Source organism: Archocentrus centrarchus, chromosome 24, assembly GCF_007364275.1.
Source record: "Archocentrus centrarchus isolate MPI-CPG fArcCen1 chromosome 24, fArcCen1, whole genome shotgun sequence".
Lineage (NCBI taxonomy): Eukaryota > Metazoa > Chordata > Actinopteri > Cichliformes > Cichlidae > Archocentrus > Archocentrus centrarchus.
Window position 1 is genome coordinate 25341002 of NC_044369.1, and position 17471 is coordinate 25358472.

General features: G+C 41.0%; 1 protein-coding gene across 2 annotated transcripts; it reads right to left on the bottom strand.

Moving 5' to 3' along the window:
• Nucleotides 1-7286: 7286 nt before the first annotated feature.
• Nucleotides 7287-9700, bottom strand: LOC115774332 (alpha-1-antitrypsin homolog). Of its 2 annotated transcripts, XM_030721542.1 has the most exons (5): nucleotides 9559-9700; nucleotides 8713-9337; nucleotides 8294-8564; nucleotides 7987-8131; nucleotides 7287-7864 (listed from the first exon to the last, which is right to left on the bottom strand). In XM_030721542.1, exons 2-5 carry the CDS (start codon nucleotides 9326-9328, stop codon nucleotides 7676-7678), a joined length of 1221 nt encoding a protein of 406 aa, XP_030577402.1. In that variant the 5' UTR covers nucleotides 9329-9337; nucleotides 9559-9700; the 3' UTR covers nucleotides 7287-7675. The 2 variants fall into 2 exon arrangements, with proteins under 2 accessions (XP_030577402.1, XP_030577401.1); XM_030721541.1 differs by lacking the exon at nucleotides 9559-9700 and having other exon boundaries at nucleotides 8713-9365.
• Nucleotides 9701-17471: the final 7771 nt, after the last annotated feature.

Here is a 17471-nt window from a genome sequence, read left to right on the forward strand (position 1 = left end):
ACCCGATTGTCACTCAGTGCATCAATCACAAGTTGGAACTTGGTTCTCTGATTATGCAAAACACGTTACAGAGTCAATTTCAAGTATTTACTGACTCTCAAATTTGGCAAATCTGCTGCTGAGTTCAGTAACTGAACCAAAGGTCGCCTCCTTCCCTGTCCAGAGGTTTCCAGAGATGTGGGTGAAAGAGAGGTGATGCCCCTCCAAAGGAAAGCAGAAGAAGTCTTTTTTTTTTTTTTTTTTATTAAACTGAGCACTTATTAGATTTAAGATTTATCTCCTTGTTTGATCTCTTCCTTTAACCATCTTCCTTTGTTATTACTATATTTGATGTTTTTCTATAGTTAAGCACTTTGTAAAATCATATGTTCAGTCTACAAATGCCAGAGTTGGTTCATAAAACGCCCAACATGAACATCAACCCTCAAAAGTTTGGTAAAAAAAAATAACACATTAAACACTGATTTTTCTCAGATGATAAAAACAGAGTTGAAAGGGTGCAGCTGGACGCACAATCTCAGGAAAACAGAATGCTTTTGAATTTACATCATCAACACTTTCTTGATGATACAAGAAGAAGCACGAAGAAGTTTTACGGTAAAACTGCAGAGAGGAATGAAGTGTCGAAGGCGTGTTCTTGTTCTGAAAGAGGACTCTGAAAGAGGAAGCACGGAGCAGGAAACATCTGTTGCGCAATTTCAAGTTAATGCAATGCTGCAATAAAGTATTTAACTATGCAAATACTTCTTCTGTAGGTTGTGCAGCTTGTAGATGTCTAGGTTCTCCAATCACCAGCAGATTAATGCTCTGCCTACCAAATATACAATTCTGAGAAAGTTGGGAGTATAATGGAAATAAAAGCTTGAATGCAATGATTAGCAAATCTCATAAATCCAGATTTTATTCATAATAGTACATAGAAAACATATCAAATATTTAAAACAGATCAAGTACGTCATCAAAGCAGACTGCTTTCCAGGCTGTTCTGGAACGCTGCTCAATAGCTCAATATTTTATTGTTTGGTTTTGGGGGGTTTTGCCGCTGTAAAATTTTGTAAACCTTACACCGACAGTGGTAATAAATAATAAATACTCTAACAGTTCAGAGTATACAGGCCCATTGTGGTTCATGAAGAGAGGACAAAAGAAACTGGAGCTAAAATTTGCAACAAACTACTGTAGTTTGTTGCTACTGTAGCAAACTAGATGAGCATACTAGTTGTTTTACTAGTAAAACAACTAGTATGCTCCTGTGCACGTTCACATGGACTGCAGAGATTTCCATTCGTTGTAATGCAGCGAAGCTCTGATAGAATTCTGACTGGTGGACTGCACAGATTGGAACTGTTTCGGCACTTATACAGAGCTGCCCACTCAGCTTTCTGATTGAGATGCTTCTTACTCATTTTCTTCACAGAAGTCATTGTGTGTGTGTGGGCGCTGACAAGGGAGATAAAGTGTAAGTGTGCTCATTGTGTAAACATTCTGCTGCAACTTTTCCACTGACAGGCCAAAGGGCGAAGAGTTGTTTGAGGCTGATGGCCATCAGGTTGCACGTACTGTCTCTGCTGCAGTGCCGATCAGCACTCTTTGAAACCCCTGGAATTTAGTCGCCAGACTGCAAACACTTACACTGCAAAGTTTTCAGCCACCTAATCCACTGACCTGGCATTTATTTCTTTATTTTGGGAAAAAATACTAGAATCAAACTCACATATTTGATGTCCTGCTTTACAAACTTTTCATGTAACTACAACAAAATATTCTTAATTGTACTTTTGTCAGCCAAGTGAAGACTAATGCCCCTACAAATATAAAAATGTAAAATATAAAAAGTCTTTTCAATCATGATCGAATCCTCATCATGACATCTGTGATCACAAGTGTGTGCTGTTATGAAGCTGTCAGGTTGTCGATCTTGTCCATGAAGAGGATGCTTCCAGTAGAGTTCTCCAAAATGAAAACCAAGAAAGGTCTGTGGAAGGAAAAGAAAGGAGGCAGTCAGAGGCTAATTTCTAACTTTGTAGTGAGTCTTTCTTGCAATGTGTACTTAAAGGAAGAATCAGTGGTTGTGGAAAATATTTGGTACATAAAGACCAACACACCTCAGAAACAGAGAAACAGCTAACTATACAGTTAATTAACTGTGAGCACCTTCAGGTGACTCAAATACATGTTGTTCATCCAGGTTATATATTCCACTGTTAGCTCACCATACCAGATATCCTGCTTCAAGCACACTCTGTGTCTCAATTTGGATGTTTCTGTTAGTGCATTTATATGTATACTGTGTACTTAATTCCATAGCACATGGATTCTGGGCAACATTTTTACTGCACAGTCAATTAAAAATGCCGCAACACCTGTAACATGAAAACCTGACACATTTCTGCCCATTTGTAGCTAGCTCGTAACACTGGCTTTGCTGTCATGGTTGATTATGGAAATTTGGGAAACCAAGATGACAACATTTAGGGAGAGAGGTGTGCAGCCTTCCATGTTCAACTTTTTAACAGTTATGAGTACAGCATGTGCTTGCAGTGCATTTCACGCAGCTCTATTTGTCAGTGTAAATGGACCCGGGCACTCAAGATAACGAGTGTGAGATCACACGTAAGTGATTTGAGACACAGCTAATGCTGGCAACACACTTCATCTCCTACCAAGCAAGAATATTCAGCTATAAATGGGATTAGTCTTCCATCATATAAGCTGTTTTTTATGTGCTCCTAGTTGGTGTTTTCCTCCACCCTCCTCATCCAGCCTTCATTAGAAAGGATAATCATCATGGAGGTGTTAGTCTTATAGAGCAGCAATGATGATGTTGCCATAGTTCATCCCCTCCTTCTCCTCATCATATCAACCTGAACTTCGTTGCCCTCAAAATGGAAGTCCACTTTATGTGGCATTTGATTGTCAAATGGGTTCTTCCAGTATCCTGTATGACACAGTGGACAGTGGTGATGAGCCATAGCTGCTGTGGAGGTGTTGGTCTGCCCAGGTTATGGCCAGCAGCAGTGCAATGAGTGCCCAGTTACAAAAAGGCAACTTTAGAGTGTGCGTACTGCCCTGGAAATATGTAAAATCCCTATCGCTACAATTACCAGGATATAACAGTAATATATAACGGTACCCAGCAGAATGTTTTTCATCTTCCTTGAAGAAGCAGACATTATAACGGAGGTTTAGCTCTAAAGCACATTTGAGGGATTTGAAAATGTCTCTACCACAGCAGATGTTTGGATTGTACATAACAGGCATAACTTTATATTAAATAATGAGCACAAAGACAAAAACAGTTACAACATCACTAAAATAATAAAGTTAATGACAGAATGAAAGTAGATATTTAAAAGTAAAAGCACTTCACCCCAGTAACTAATTACTTTTATATGCAGTGACTGGTAAAGTAATTCAGTTATATCTGAGAAGTAACTACTCGATAATTTTCAGTAAGTTTTACAACACTGTTCTTAAAAGCTTTGGATCACTTCATAAATACTGGGGGAAAAAAAAGCAAACAAGGAAGAGAATGAAGTGAAATGTTGAGAGCTCTTCATAACTCTGTGCACAATATAAACAATGAAACAAATGGAAGAAGCAGCCAATGAATGCTAAATAATGGCATATCCATTAAAACTGCATCATTACATCCTCAAAGGTTCACCTCTGAACCTCTTAACTGTCATTTCATTCTTGTATTTAAGTCCCCACAATTTCCTATTCAGCATGTCTATGCAGGCTGATACCATTAACATCTTCTTTAGTGCAACTAAAACTCTGTTATATTCAGCACGCTTAAAGACAGTCAGCTGACAGTTCTATAAAACATTCATGAAAATCTGCCTTTTCTTTACTGAACGTTGATTCTTTTGACTTTGTTCATACGACATACCATAACAGGACAGGTAAATACCTGCAGGTGACTCAGGGTCCTTTTGATAAAAAAATATAATTAATAAATAAATGCTGTCTGCATATAAGCCTGGAGGAGTCATTGCATAATTCCAAAAATACTCAAGACAGCAGAAATCTGGAGCCTTTGATGAAATATGTGGCAAATCATTCAAATCTGTCATTTCAAATTATTTCCAGTTTAAATCATTTCTGGAAAAAGACACAGTGGCTCCTTTTCCACAATCAGGATTAACTGGCATTGCAAATCATACAGACACCAGACAGCAAGACTGAGCTTGATACTAGTATTCATTTAAAGCTGAAAGAGTTAAACAATATTCAGAATCTATGAGCCACACACACACTGTTATTAAAGTGCATCGTAAGTACAAAAGTCAGCTGGATAATAATCTATTAGATGTTAAGTTTAGCATCATGGGGAGTCTCCTAAAGACCAAAGATGGATTTAAAAACTAATGTTTATGTTATTTATTTGATTGGTTTGTTGTCCTGTTAAGCAAATTGTCCTCTATTAATCATCTCCTCAACCAGCTAAAGATCCCAGTTTTATCCATGCAGTCCTGACAAAAGTAAACATATTTTAAAGCATCATATAAAAAAAAGTGAATGGAAAGCTTATGTATATAACTTTTGTTCTTCCTGTGGGGGAGGAGTGAAAGAGTAGATGAGCACTGCCACCTTTCTAAGTTGAAAGAGCAACATGTAGGCTATAAACTCAGTCCTCACTGAGACTCAGCAGAGCCTGAGGAAAGTAACTCCATCTAAGCCCATCTTTACCTGCCCTCAGGCTGCATGAGTGTTTTCTTTTAGTCTTTTTTACAAAAAAGGAAGTGGGTGTCTCCAAAACCATATTTTCCTATCATGACATACACGCACAAAAAGCACGCACACATGCACAAGGGGGAAAAGAATACAAGCAATGCTGCTGTGGCTGATATAAAAGATGTGAGTCATACATGAACTGATGGAGTTTTAGGCTAGCTTAGGCATGTGTAGCAGTATTTTAATACACAATTACAAGGGCACTCAGTGCAACGCAAACCTCGTCCACCCCAGATTTTCTATGTGCTGATATTATGCTGCAATACATCCCACCCAGTGTTGTCATACTTCATCAGGTTCATCTTTATTTTGGTGTTAGTTGTATGTCACTGCCTTTCTCACTCTACAGGAGTGAATTCTTTTTTTCCATCCATTTTCTTCTGCTTACCCGGGGCCGGGTCGTAGGGGCAGCAGCCTAAGCAGAGAAACCCAGACTTCTCTCTGCTCAGCCACCTCCACCAGCTCATCCAGAGGGACCCCAAGGCATTCCCAGGCCAGCTGAGAGATACAATCTCTCCAGCATGTTCTGGGTCTGCCCCAGGGCCTCCTCCCAGTAGGACATGCCTGGAACACCTCACCCAAGAGGCGCCCAGGAGACATCCTAGTCAGATGCCCGAGCCACCTCAACTGGCTCCTTTCAATGTAGAGGAGCAGTGGCTCTACTTTGGGCCCCTCCCTGCACTCCTCACCCCATCTCCAAGGGAGAGGCCAGCCACCCTTCAGAGGACACTCATTTCTTGTATTCGTGATCTCATTCTTTCAGTCACTACCCAACGCTCGTGACCATAGGTGAGGATAGGGACGTAGATCGACCGGTAAACTGGCAGCTTTGCTGAATTCTTTTTGTGACCCTAAAAATTTCAGCATTCTGGATCATTACATCCAGAATACTCCTTGGATAGTGAACAAACTTTGTTGTATGACAGAACTTACAATATTAAAGAACACCTCAAAAAATATGCCAAGCCAAGTGGGAGATGCTACACATGAACTCCTGTCATTTCATAGTGCACGCTCTGACTCATCTCAAATTTGGTGTGACAGTGGGCACAGGGTTCCTCTACATGTCTGAAAAAATAAAATGTGAATATCTTGATTCATTGAGGAAATACAGCTCTGCAAACACAAAAGCACAGTAGGCAGAAATTGCACATGTGAAGATCTGTCATGATGTGTTCGTGTGCATTTTAACAGTTTCTGCTGGGATTGTCTTCCATAATTTAATTTACATGCTAATTGAGTGTTGATTATCATGTATAATATTGATTTGCTGTTTGCTAGTTGCAGCACAAAACTAAAAAAGGACAGGTTGAGAAAAAGGGAAGAAAGGCAGGCAGCCCAGGGTAGCAGCTCTCTTCTGTCCCAGACTAGACGATGTAGCAATAAGGAGGCTGAGGGAGATCACTCAGTATGGAAGCAAGTAAAAGCTGTCCTACTGTGAGCAACTTGATTTTTTTGTTTTTTATAAATACTCTTTTGTTTGTTTGGTTGTTTTTTTTTTTTGGCTTGAGCACCTGCCTCCCAAAATGTCTGTGCACGACTGTGTGCGTTTGTGGGTCCCCTGCAATGCTCAGGTCCTGCTGTGCTGTACAAATGTTACTGTAGTTTTTAGATGTTTGCTAGGCAATATGATGATGTGATACTATAGCATAGATAATTTAAGTTGTGTGGATGTAAATTAGATGATAGTGTTGTGAAATGAAAACAACACAATGTTTTTATGTGATGTGGTACTGCAGGTGTTTCAGTGCTATGGATGGGTCATTTTAACCTGCTGGTAGGTGATTGATATGACAAGTTTGGTTGCTCAACACCTGATTGTGTAGGAGTTTGCAGACTGATATTTCATACAGTAAGTATCATATATGTGTGATTTTATTTTTGAACAGTTAAATATAGTTATAACTATGTAAATAATATGAATGTCTAAATATACACATTTTGATATTAATTATTTGGCTAAAAAAAACAGCGAGATTTACAAAGATGCATCAAGAACTGTGTAGAACATTCTTATATACATATGTTTACAAAAAACAGTCTGCAGGTGTGTGCGTGAACAGACTGGCTTAAATTCCCAGCCTGAATTTAATCTTTTTCAGGACTCATTGGCCTCACTGTGTGTGATTTGATGCTATCACAAGTTAATCTTTAACAATGATTCCCCAGGCAGAAATGCATCACTGCAAAGAGATCGCTTAAAGTCAGACGCTAGCTTTTGAAATTTTCACCTGGGAAAAAAAAAAATCTCCAAATTTGTCTGAATTTAAGTCCAAAATGAAAAACCTCGACTTCTATGGATACGTGGGTGAAACCCTTGGGTGACTTATGAAACATTACAAGCCTCTATTGCCAGGTCAGAGTGAGATTTAAAGAACACCAAAAACATCATATTTTTAATTCTGCCTAAACACAACTGTAGATAAGAGATCAAACAACACCCTTACAGCGATGACACTGACTCCATTTCAGAACAAAAATTGTGTGAACAGTAGCAAAGATAACAGGATGGAAACAAAATGAAATATAATATAAAATGCAAAAAATTGTGCACAGCAAGTCTTTATTTCACCTCATGTTGAACTGTATTCAAAACACAAAAGTACATTAAAAAGTTGATCTGCTGTGTTAGTAGATGCTTCAAATGATACACCGACTTGTGTTTGTGTCATGAATTGCTTATATTCAGACATCTACACCCCTAGCCAAGTTCAGTTTTTAATAATGGTTATAAATGTTTCATGCTGACAGATTAATGGACTAACATTCCTGTTATCTGTTGTCCTGTTCATCAAAGTGTTGCCTAAACATCAGTCCCCAATGCTCTTCCTGTTAGTCACACCTCCACAACACTAACGAAAGATACGCTAATGCCGCGGAGCTACTGCTGCAGTGTGAAAATGGAACAAATGTAACATACACTTCTCAGGCATCTTTAGGCTGTGGGGTTGTTGATCTTGCCCATGAAGAGGATGCTCTTTGTTGAATGCTCAAGGATGAAGACCATAAAGGGTCTGTTGAGTGTGACGACCTTGGGCATACTCATTGGCATGACCTCAACGGTGGTGGCAGCTGCAGCCTCTGTTCCTGTTTCATCCACGCTCAGTACAGCCTTGTGAGACACCTGTGGGAGGAACCAGTGGACAACAGTCGATGTCAAGTTTGATAAAACTCTGGATAAAAGCTAGGCAGGCCTTGGAGCACAAGCTCCATAAAGTGAACTTCAGTCATATTCAATGATCCTACCTTTGAGACTTTGAGCTTGACATCAGACATGCCAGAAAAATCAGCTTGTTCTCCAAAAGCATCCGTTATTCCAATTTCTTTGAGCGTGTCATCCAGGGAGGCTTCAGCAGAGATGGAAAATTTTGGCATGCCAACATTCACACTCCTGCAAAACAAAGCACATCACCAGTGTCAGAATCACGAAGATATACACACAGACAAACAGCTTTTCAAAGTGCAGCTAAAATGCCAAGACATTCCCCATCCCCCCATATCTATAATACACCTTACAATCATGAGGCTGAGGATGAAAAAAATTATCTCTTACGTCCTATAGAGCGAATCATGCCAGTGCCTGAGGTGATCTTTGCAGATGTTGTCCTCCACCTCTTTCATTTTGCCTTCATTGGGGAGGACAATCATCATGGAGGTGTTGCCCCGGTAGGGAAGCAAGAAAACAATGGCGTGGTTCTTATCATCCTCGAAGAAGTCATAGCGTCCTGACCTCTTCATCATGTCCACCTGAACTCTGGTGTTTTCATCCACATGGAAATCCTCTTGGTGTGTGAAATTGCCATCAAAAGGTTTCTCCCACTGTCCTGTAATGAGACGAGTGACAGTTATACTGACAATGGTTACTTAGTTTCTAAAGCATCCTTCAAACTTGTCATACACTTGAAAATCTTGAACAAGACATCAAGATGTAGACCTGGCTAACACTGTCTGCTCTTTGTGCATGTGCCTCACCTCTGAAGTAGACATAGTTGATTAGAACCATGGCCATTTCAGGATCCAAGTCCTTTACCATATCTTTGATCTTATCCTGTGTTTTGCTGGCAATGTGTCTGTTGATTTCAGCTGCAGCCTCGTCAGGTTTGGTAAAGTCAACTTGAAAGATTTCACCAGAGTAGTACCGCTTGAGATCATTTCGGAACTCCTCCAGGGGACTGAAACCGGAGCGCACCGCAGCAGCATTGCCAACATCCAGCTGTTGTTGAGCTTGACTTTGACCAAGCATGTGGAAAAGATGCTCATAGCCTTCGTTGACCTGCGTCTGGTTAAAGGTGCTGTAGCCCAAGCTGGAGAACAGCTGGCTGTGGGTTTCACCGCGGGCTCCTGAAGACAGCATGGACAGAGCAGTGGAAATGCCCAGTGGTGAATAGAAGATGTTTTTTCCAGGAGTAGCCTTAGCATTCAGATTTTTGTAGAGGGCAAAGGCAAAGTCAGCATTAGGACGGGAGAGCTTGCGGCAGCTCAGATGGTCCTCACTGCTGTGTGCAGAGCTGTGGTGGTGGTGGTGGTCTGCCAAGGCTACAGCCAGCAGCAGTGCAACGAGGGCACAACTAGCAAAGATTGTCCGCATCTTTGGAGCCTGTCAAGAGAAAGTTGAGTATTTAAAATTAAAAATAATTAATTTTAAAACACACACACATATTGTGGAATGACAGGATTAGTAATATGGGACATCATGATAGTATGATTTGGACTGTAAATTGCTATAAACCTCAGCACGTCATTTCCAAACGTAGTATTTAGGAACAAATAAAGTTTTCGTAAAGCCCTGCTAATCTTTGAGCATATGAATGTACTTACCTTTCAAGTCCTCTTTGCTGCAGACTGTTGGTCAGAAACTTCCTCTTTATATATGAGAGCACAGCTTTGAGAGTCAGTTGACAGTTTGGTTACAAATTAACCAAGAGTGATCTCTCTCCTCTGTCCTGTGGTAGGTGATATCTGGCTGGACCGTCTTTAATGATGCAACACAACTTACACAGCACAAAAAAACACCGATGGAATAATGAGCACATCTGTATTGTATCTTGTTATTTTGTGCTTGTAATAATGAGCGGACAGATCAGTTGATTCGAAAATGCATTCTGAAAGCATTAAATTTTTTTTCAAAAAATTTTTTTTTTTTTAATTGCATTAACATGTTCTCAGTTGTGTAGCAGTGTTTGGTAATGAATGTTATATTGATGGCACTGGTGTCACCCTAATAAAGTTGTACTTTATTAGGGTGACACTCTTAGGTACTTCTCTGTAATGTAAACACTGATGACAAACTGAGCGTCATCAAAGAATGTGCAGGTTAATTAGGATCAGATAGCAAACAAACAGCCCACCAACTGTTATCAGTTTGTGATTTAAATTCTGTAAAATCTTCTATAAAAATGTGGTATGGGCTAAATGGCAGTTATTTTTTCAGAAATGTATAAATCTATTTGATCGCGATAATGTGTTGAAATTTGTCTTAATGCACCACAGTTTGGGGTAGTTGGCTTTGTGGTCATGTAACGGGTCCTCTTACAAATTATCAGTCTGAACTCTTGCCTGCCCTATTGACAAACTAAGTTAATAAATAATGGAAGACAGTAGGGGAAAAACCACTGAAGTTTTTACATTACAGCTTAAACATGTCATATTCAAAGGTGACATGAAAAGCCTTTAATTAAAACCCTTTATGACCTATAATAGAACAAGTCCGCCAGACCATAGCTTTACAGTTATACATGCTGAATGCAGGATATTTAACTGTAAATTCTCTGGTTTTATATGCAAAAAGAATTATTGCTCTATCGTATGTGGTTGTAATTCGACCTGCATTTAAATACAGTTACACAATTGGTCGGTAACAAAGAGCTACTTAAGGGTGTGATGCAATAGTTATTTAAATATGGACATAATGTTACAAATCTTTGATTCATATTGCTGCATTAGGTTTTTCATTTGAAACTGACAAAACTAACTGGTATGTGTGAATGTGAGTGCGAATGGCTGTCTGTCTCTCTGTGTTAGCCCGGCGACAGACTGGCGACCTGTCCAGATTGTACCTGCCTCTCGCCTTATGGCAGCTGGGAAGTTCTGTTGGAGGTGGTAGTTGAAGAGCTTGGGGACTGGGGACTCTGCCAGGCATTCCCAGAGCACCCTCACTGTATGTTCTGTGCTCCAGGTCTCTCCAGCATCCTCCCCCACCACCGGATCCAATTCAACACCAGGCGGTGATCAGCTGACAGCTCAGCTCCTCTCTTCACCTGAATGTCCAGAACATACGGCTGCTGATCTGATGATAGGATTGCAAAATCGATCATCGACCTATGACCTAGGGTGTCCTGGTGCCACGTGCACTTATGGACATCCTTATGTTCAAACATGGTGTTTGTTATAGACAGAAGTTTAGGCAGGCCGTTCCTCCCAGTCACACCCCTCTGTCATTGCCCACATGAGCGCTGGAGTCTCCCAGTAAGATGATGGAGTCAACAGATGGAGCACCCTCAAGCACCCGGCCCAGCGACTCTAAGAAAGCTGGGTACTCTTAACTGTCTTTCAGTGCGTAAGTGCAAATGACAGTCAAGATGCGCTCCCCAACCCAAAGGTGCAGGGAAACAAGCCTCTCGTCCACTGGTGAAAACTAATGTACAGGCAGCAAGCTGAGGGGGTTACAATACCCATCCTAACCCGCTGCCTCTCACCAGATGGGAACAGAGTCCAGCTTCTCACCAGGAGACTGGTTCCATAGCTCAGGCTGTGCTTTGATGTGAGCCTGGCTATATCTAGTCAGTATCTCATGTACTAACTCAGGCTCTCTCACACAATCACCAGCCTCGATACTTGAGGATCAGTCCACCAGGGCTTCCACCCTTGGCTGCTGCCTGACACACACTGCACCTGACCCCTACAGCACCTCCTGGTGGGCCTACAGAAGGGTGGGTCCATGTCTCCTCTTTGGACTATGCCTGGCCAGGCTCCATGGGCTAAGGCCCCTCACAATTTGCCTTGGAAGACCCAACCAAGTGGGTAAATCCCCTGAACAACATAGCCTCTGGGATCCCTGGGACACATGAACCCCTCCACCATGCTAAGATGTTGATTTGTGGAGAGGAATCTGAATTGATATGGGTCAGCAGCACATTTATTTATGTATTCTGTAGCACTGTAAATATTTACAGATAGCTAGGACCAGAGTCTAGGTTCACAAGAGCAGTTTACCACAGTGAAATCTGAACTGCCAGCTGGCTGACACAGAAATATACATACAATTTCCAGTGCATATTAATTTATACATCCAAATCCCAGAAGAAAAATACAAAAGAAGAAAAAAAAAAACAAACAAAAATAAATCTTTTTCCCCGTCCAGTTCAGGTTTGGTTTAAATCCTTATCTGTGTTAACTATGAGTTAACCTGTATTAGTTCCTTGGAGTTAACCTACATATCTTTTTTGCTGCTGTTCTAACTCTCTGATCAATATGAGTCAACTCAGTTCTAATATCTCAGTTTAATTAGGCCTGATTCAACTCATCCAACCCTTTCACTCACTAGACCTGCAGAGTAACTGGTTAGAAATACTCACTGATGCGTCAATGAGTATCAGTACTACAACAGAATGAATGAAATGAAAATGCTGAAACATGAACTGTCCACAGATTCACATTTCCAATCTAATGTGTACTCACTTCTTGGGTTAAGCCCACTGTTCGTTGCAGTTCAGAAGTGTAGAATTACTTTTCTTATCTCTGGATTGTGAGTCAATCCAGCTGGAATAGAAGGCTACAGTGGAAGTTCAGTTCTCCTCAGAGTGGCTCATCATCATGGTTCAACAGTCTCATGTTCACAAGTCTCAGGTTCTCAGTGCCAAGCTAAAAAAAAAAAACTGGCCTGTTGTGCAACAGTTCAATACAAACATTTAAGTCTTACTGTTGGCATTACTAAAAGGTCAGTTGTAAATCAGATCCAAACCTCACTCTGTAATGGCGGTGACAGCTTATTTAGTAAAGAATATGAGGGATCCATCCATTTTCTTCTGCTTATCCGGAGCCGGGTTGCAGCCTAAGCAGAGAAGTCCAGACCTCCCTCTCCCCAACCACCTCCTCCAGCTCATCTGGGGGGACCCCAGGGCTTTCCCAGGCAAGCCGAGAGATACAATCTCTCCAGCATGTCCTGGGTCTTCCCCGGGGCATCCTCCCGGTAGGACATGTCCGGAACATCTCACCCAAGAGGCGCCCGGGAGGCATCCTGGTCAGATGCCCGAGCCCTCTCAACTGGCTCCTTTCAATGTGGAGGAGCAGTGGCTCTACTTTGGGCCCCTCCCTAATGGCAAGAACACAAGGGAATAGCATGCTAAGTGACAGCAAAGAAAAGAGCTTTGACTCACCAAATCCTCATTCAAACTCGACCAAACGCACAGGGGCCGACGTTAGACACCATTACACTCAAAGACTGAAAATAAAATACATCTGTTCCCAACTTGCTTGGCTGTTTAATCTCTGCCTCACTCAGGGTTTTTGCTACTCACGGTCTTACAATCTCCTGCTCGTCCTCGTCTACTGCTGTTTTCTTCCACCAGCGAGTGGCACTTTGGTTATACTGATAACTGTCGCTGGTAAATTTGATAAAAGACCAATGCATCAAAAACAAAAGTACAAAAAAACAACAGAAATGAAATTGTAACTGCTCACATTCATGTATGGACAATTTTCAAACATGCAAAATACGGTTCACATTAGATCATAGTAACCTGGGTTACAGTTCTACGATATCACCTTGTAGTGATGTCGGCAGAGGTGGAAAGTAATGAAATACAAATACTTCATTACTGTACTTAAGTAAATTTTTTAGGTATCTGTACTTTATTTGAGTATTTATTTTTCTGACTACTTTTTACTTTTAGTCCCTACATTTTTACACAAGTATCTGTACTTTCTACTTCTTACATTTTTAAAACAAGCTTGTTACTTTAGGTTTAATGCGTCTGAGAAACTCAGACACTCCAAACAGTAGAGGGAGAGGCTCCTGCAACACTCGCCCAGAGACCAGAAAGAGCCAGAGGAAGTTGCGCTTTACATAGAGGCTGCACGCCGGAACGGTGAGGAATATAAGTGACAGAAAACATAAAGGACAAAAAAAAAGTGTGTGCAGTTTGTCACAGTGTGTCTGCTAGCTAAAAGAACAGCTGCTGTATTTTAAGGGAGAGCAAAGAATGAGCGATAACTTCACTCAGATGGAGAAAGATGTAAGAAAAAGGTAGAAACGTCCTCCAAGGAGCTACTTTTACTTTCTTACTTTGAGTAGATTTCAGAGCCTGTACTTTTTTTACTTTTACTTGAGTACAGAAGTTGAACCAGTATTTCAACTTTTACCAGAGTAGTTTTTAACACAAGTACTTGTACTTCTACTTAAGTACAGAATGTCAGTACTTTGGCCACCTCTGGATGTCGGGCAAAATAACTGTTGACTTAAACTTTGTTGACTTGGAGGGGTGTGATTGAATTGACTACTAATGAGAGTGAAGAAAACTACTGGTTGATATATGATGGTGTATTACACACATTTATGTAGAGTGTCACCTACACAACCTGATGCCTAACAAGCTGTCATGCTCCCTGGGTTTGGGACCCAGGCTTTGAGTTTTGAGTGTATGGGATATTTAGAGGTTCTCTAGCTTTGCATTGTTTATAAGTTAGTTTTTTTCCCTTCCTGTTCCCCAACTCTTGTCTTTTTCAAGTTTATGTGTGTAGGTCTGTTAACTGTTGCTTCCTGTTTTACTGTAGTAGTCATGTCTCTTGAGTTTGGGTTCAGTTCTACTTCCCCTGTCTCGTCATCAGTAATTGGTGTCAGTGTGCATTTATTCGCTCAGTTTCTCCTTGTGCTTTGTCACGTTCTCCCTCTTGTTGTGCGTTTCTGCGGACAGCTTTAGTTATTCCCGGCTGATGACCAGCCAGGCTATTTTTTAGTTTGTTGAAGACTTCAGCAATAAAGGCAGTTAAAAGTCTAATCCTGCTTCTTGAGTCCTGCACTGGGGTCCTATTTCTGCCTGTTATGCGGCGGTGCCATGACACAAGCAGACCAGTTTGCATGTGGTTGGGCCTAAACCCAAACATATATAAAGTCCAACATATGAAGTCAAACAGTAGTATCATGAAATCAAAGTGATTGTTGCTACCCAGTTCTCAGGACTTCATTGTCAATGGCTCTGAACCTGGAGTTTCTGTGACTCAGTGGGATTCTTCCCGATTAATATGGTGACATTTCTGTTGCTTGTGATAGATCTGCTGTCCTATTAATCAAACTATTATCCATTCATCATCTCCTCAATGAGCTTAATATTGTTACAATATCTGCACAAGACTGACTGAGGTGAAAATGAGCTAATGTCCCAGAACTGCTAAACCTTTCTACAGTGTGTTAATGTGACACTATATCGTGAGCATTTTCTTTTGATGTTGGCGAGATGCTCTTGCAAGACAATTTCCAATAACTGCACAGGATGATAAAGAGATGATACAGGAGGAAATGGATTTCAGAGTGAAAAACTGACAAAAAGAGAAAATGCTTTTGTAATGGGAGAAAAGCATTTGTATGTTTTTATTTTGCAAGCATAGCAGAGATGCAGTCACGGGGATAAATTGCTGCCATTTAAATCTCTTTTCATCATTTTATGAAAATGGAGAAATAAACCATAAATCACCCTGTGTTGTTTGAAAAACAAAACTCCCTCCGCAACTTCAGTGAAAGTGCTGTAAATGCCTGTTTTCTTTCCCAGAAATGATATGCTATACTACCGGGACATATTCAAACTCAAACTGTCATTTTCTCTACGTGAAAAAAGTATTACATCAACAGCAAAACACGGGAAAGGTGGGAGAAAAAGAAACATGTGATGTTCACTCTTGTCTAGACATCTGTGGGATCAATAATTCTTCAGATGAGCAGGATGAGCCCTGTGAGAGCATCATAGATTATGAGCATGAACGGTCTGTCAAAGGTTATTCTTGGGGGAGGGGGTCTCCCCCCTTCTATTGCCTTGGTCTCTCCCACCTCCAGCATAACCTCATGAGGTGACTAAGTGTAATGACACAAAAAGAGGAGCAGGTCTTTGTAAGAGGTAAAAGCGGCAAGGGAAAAGTAAACTTCAAAATTTATTTTGCATATGGTCGAATTTCAGGAGGCTTGACATTTTTACAGTATTCCACTTTAAAAAACAAATAGGATATTTGGTTCTTTCGTAACCTTGGTGAGTGTCAGCATCTTTCCCTGCGATATTTCAGAGAAGTTGGCTGAGTCGGAGTAAATGGATGATACTCCAGCGTTCCTCAGGAGACTCTCTAAACTGTAGGATTTCCTGAGCTGAAACTTGGGGAAACGGATTTCTGCCCGCCTGTGAAAACAACAGTCAATCTGTTAATGGATTTGCTCTAAGAAGACTTGTTATACAACTTGTGGGACCCATACACTTCACTCACTGATCGTAATTATATCTGACTTGTAAACTACTCAGCATCATTTATCATGCTACCTAACAGCAGAAAGCAATTGACTGCAGAGGGAGTGACATAGCTGCACGGACTGTGGATTCAGGAATAAGTAAAAACACTTAACAGTGAGCATATATCATAACAGGGTCGTGCTTATGCTAACCTCTGCATAAACGTGGTTATATTCAAACCGACAAGAATGATTCACCACTGTTTGTGAGCACAGCTCACTGTGCCATCCACGAATGCAAGTTAAAGCTCTATCATGCAAAGAAGAAGCCACATGTGAACATTTATACTCTGTTAACTTGCATCTCTATATGAAATGGAGATGCAAAATGACACAAACGCAGTCAGATATCTTAAATCTGTACTTAAGAATCTGTACCCAAAATACCAGAGCACTGTTTGCAAACAGTTCCACTGGTCTTAAAGTTTCTGTATTCACTTGATCACTTTAAAAAGGGATGCAAAATGGTGCAGGTGTCAAATAGCTCATATCTGTATTTAATCACAGTACTTAAGCACTGTTTCCAAACACTTCCCCTGGTCTAATCTTGTAATTTTTCTTCTGCATTCACTTGGAGCAGTTCCAATAGGGATCCAATGTGACACAATTACAGTCAAGAAAGCCTAATTGCAAGCAGGTAGATCAATATGTACCCAAGTTTTAAGTTGTTGAGCCACAAGCTCATGACACTGGCAAAACAGGCTGCAATTCTACTTTGGGTAGGAGCAATGAGGCCAGGTGCTGTCAGCCTGGGGGGAAGGGGGGGGTATCCCCCTGAGTTAATCGGAAGACCGTTGGGGGGGCTGGCATACATGGGTGGGAAGTCACGTGTGCATCGTGAACCAAACTGGCTGCTTGGAAAGTCCTCATGTGCAGGAGGACAGCAGCCTCAATGGCTGGAGCAACTACTAAGACACTGTTGCTTCTTCGATGGGCCTCCAATTGTGCATGGCTCCTGGGTATTTGCCAAGTTTGCCCATTGTATACTCTGGCCTTGGCTCTGAGTAGGTTAGTCGTACCACTGTTGCTGAGCAATTGGTGTCATCCAGCATCATTGCCTCTGATAAGGCATCCCTGAACATCACACCAACTTCCATGATGCTTCCTATAGCATTCAGCTGGAAGTTGTGTAGCACTGTTTGCTCAAATGGTTGAAGACCTGAGTTATGTGTCATTGACAAATGGAAAACAATATGGATAAGATATGAAAGTTTCATACCTATGAAAAGTGCTTACTTTTTTTATA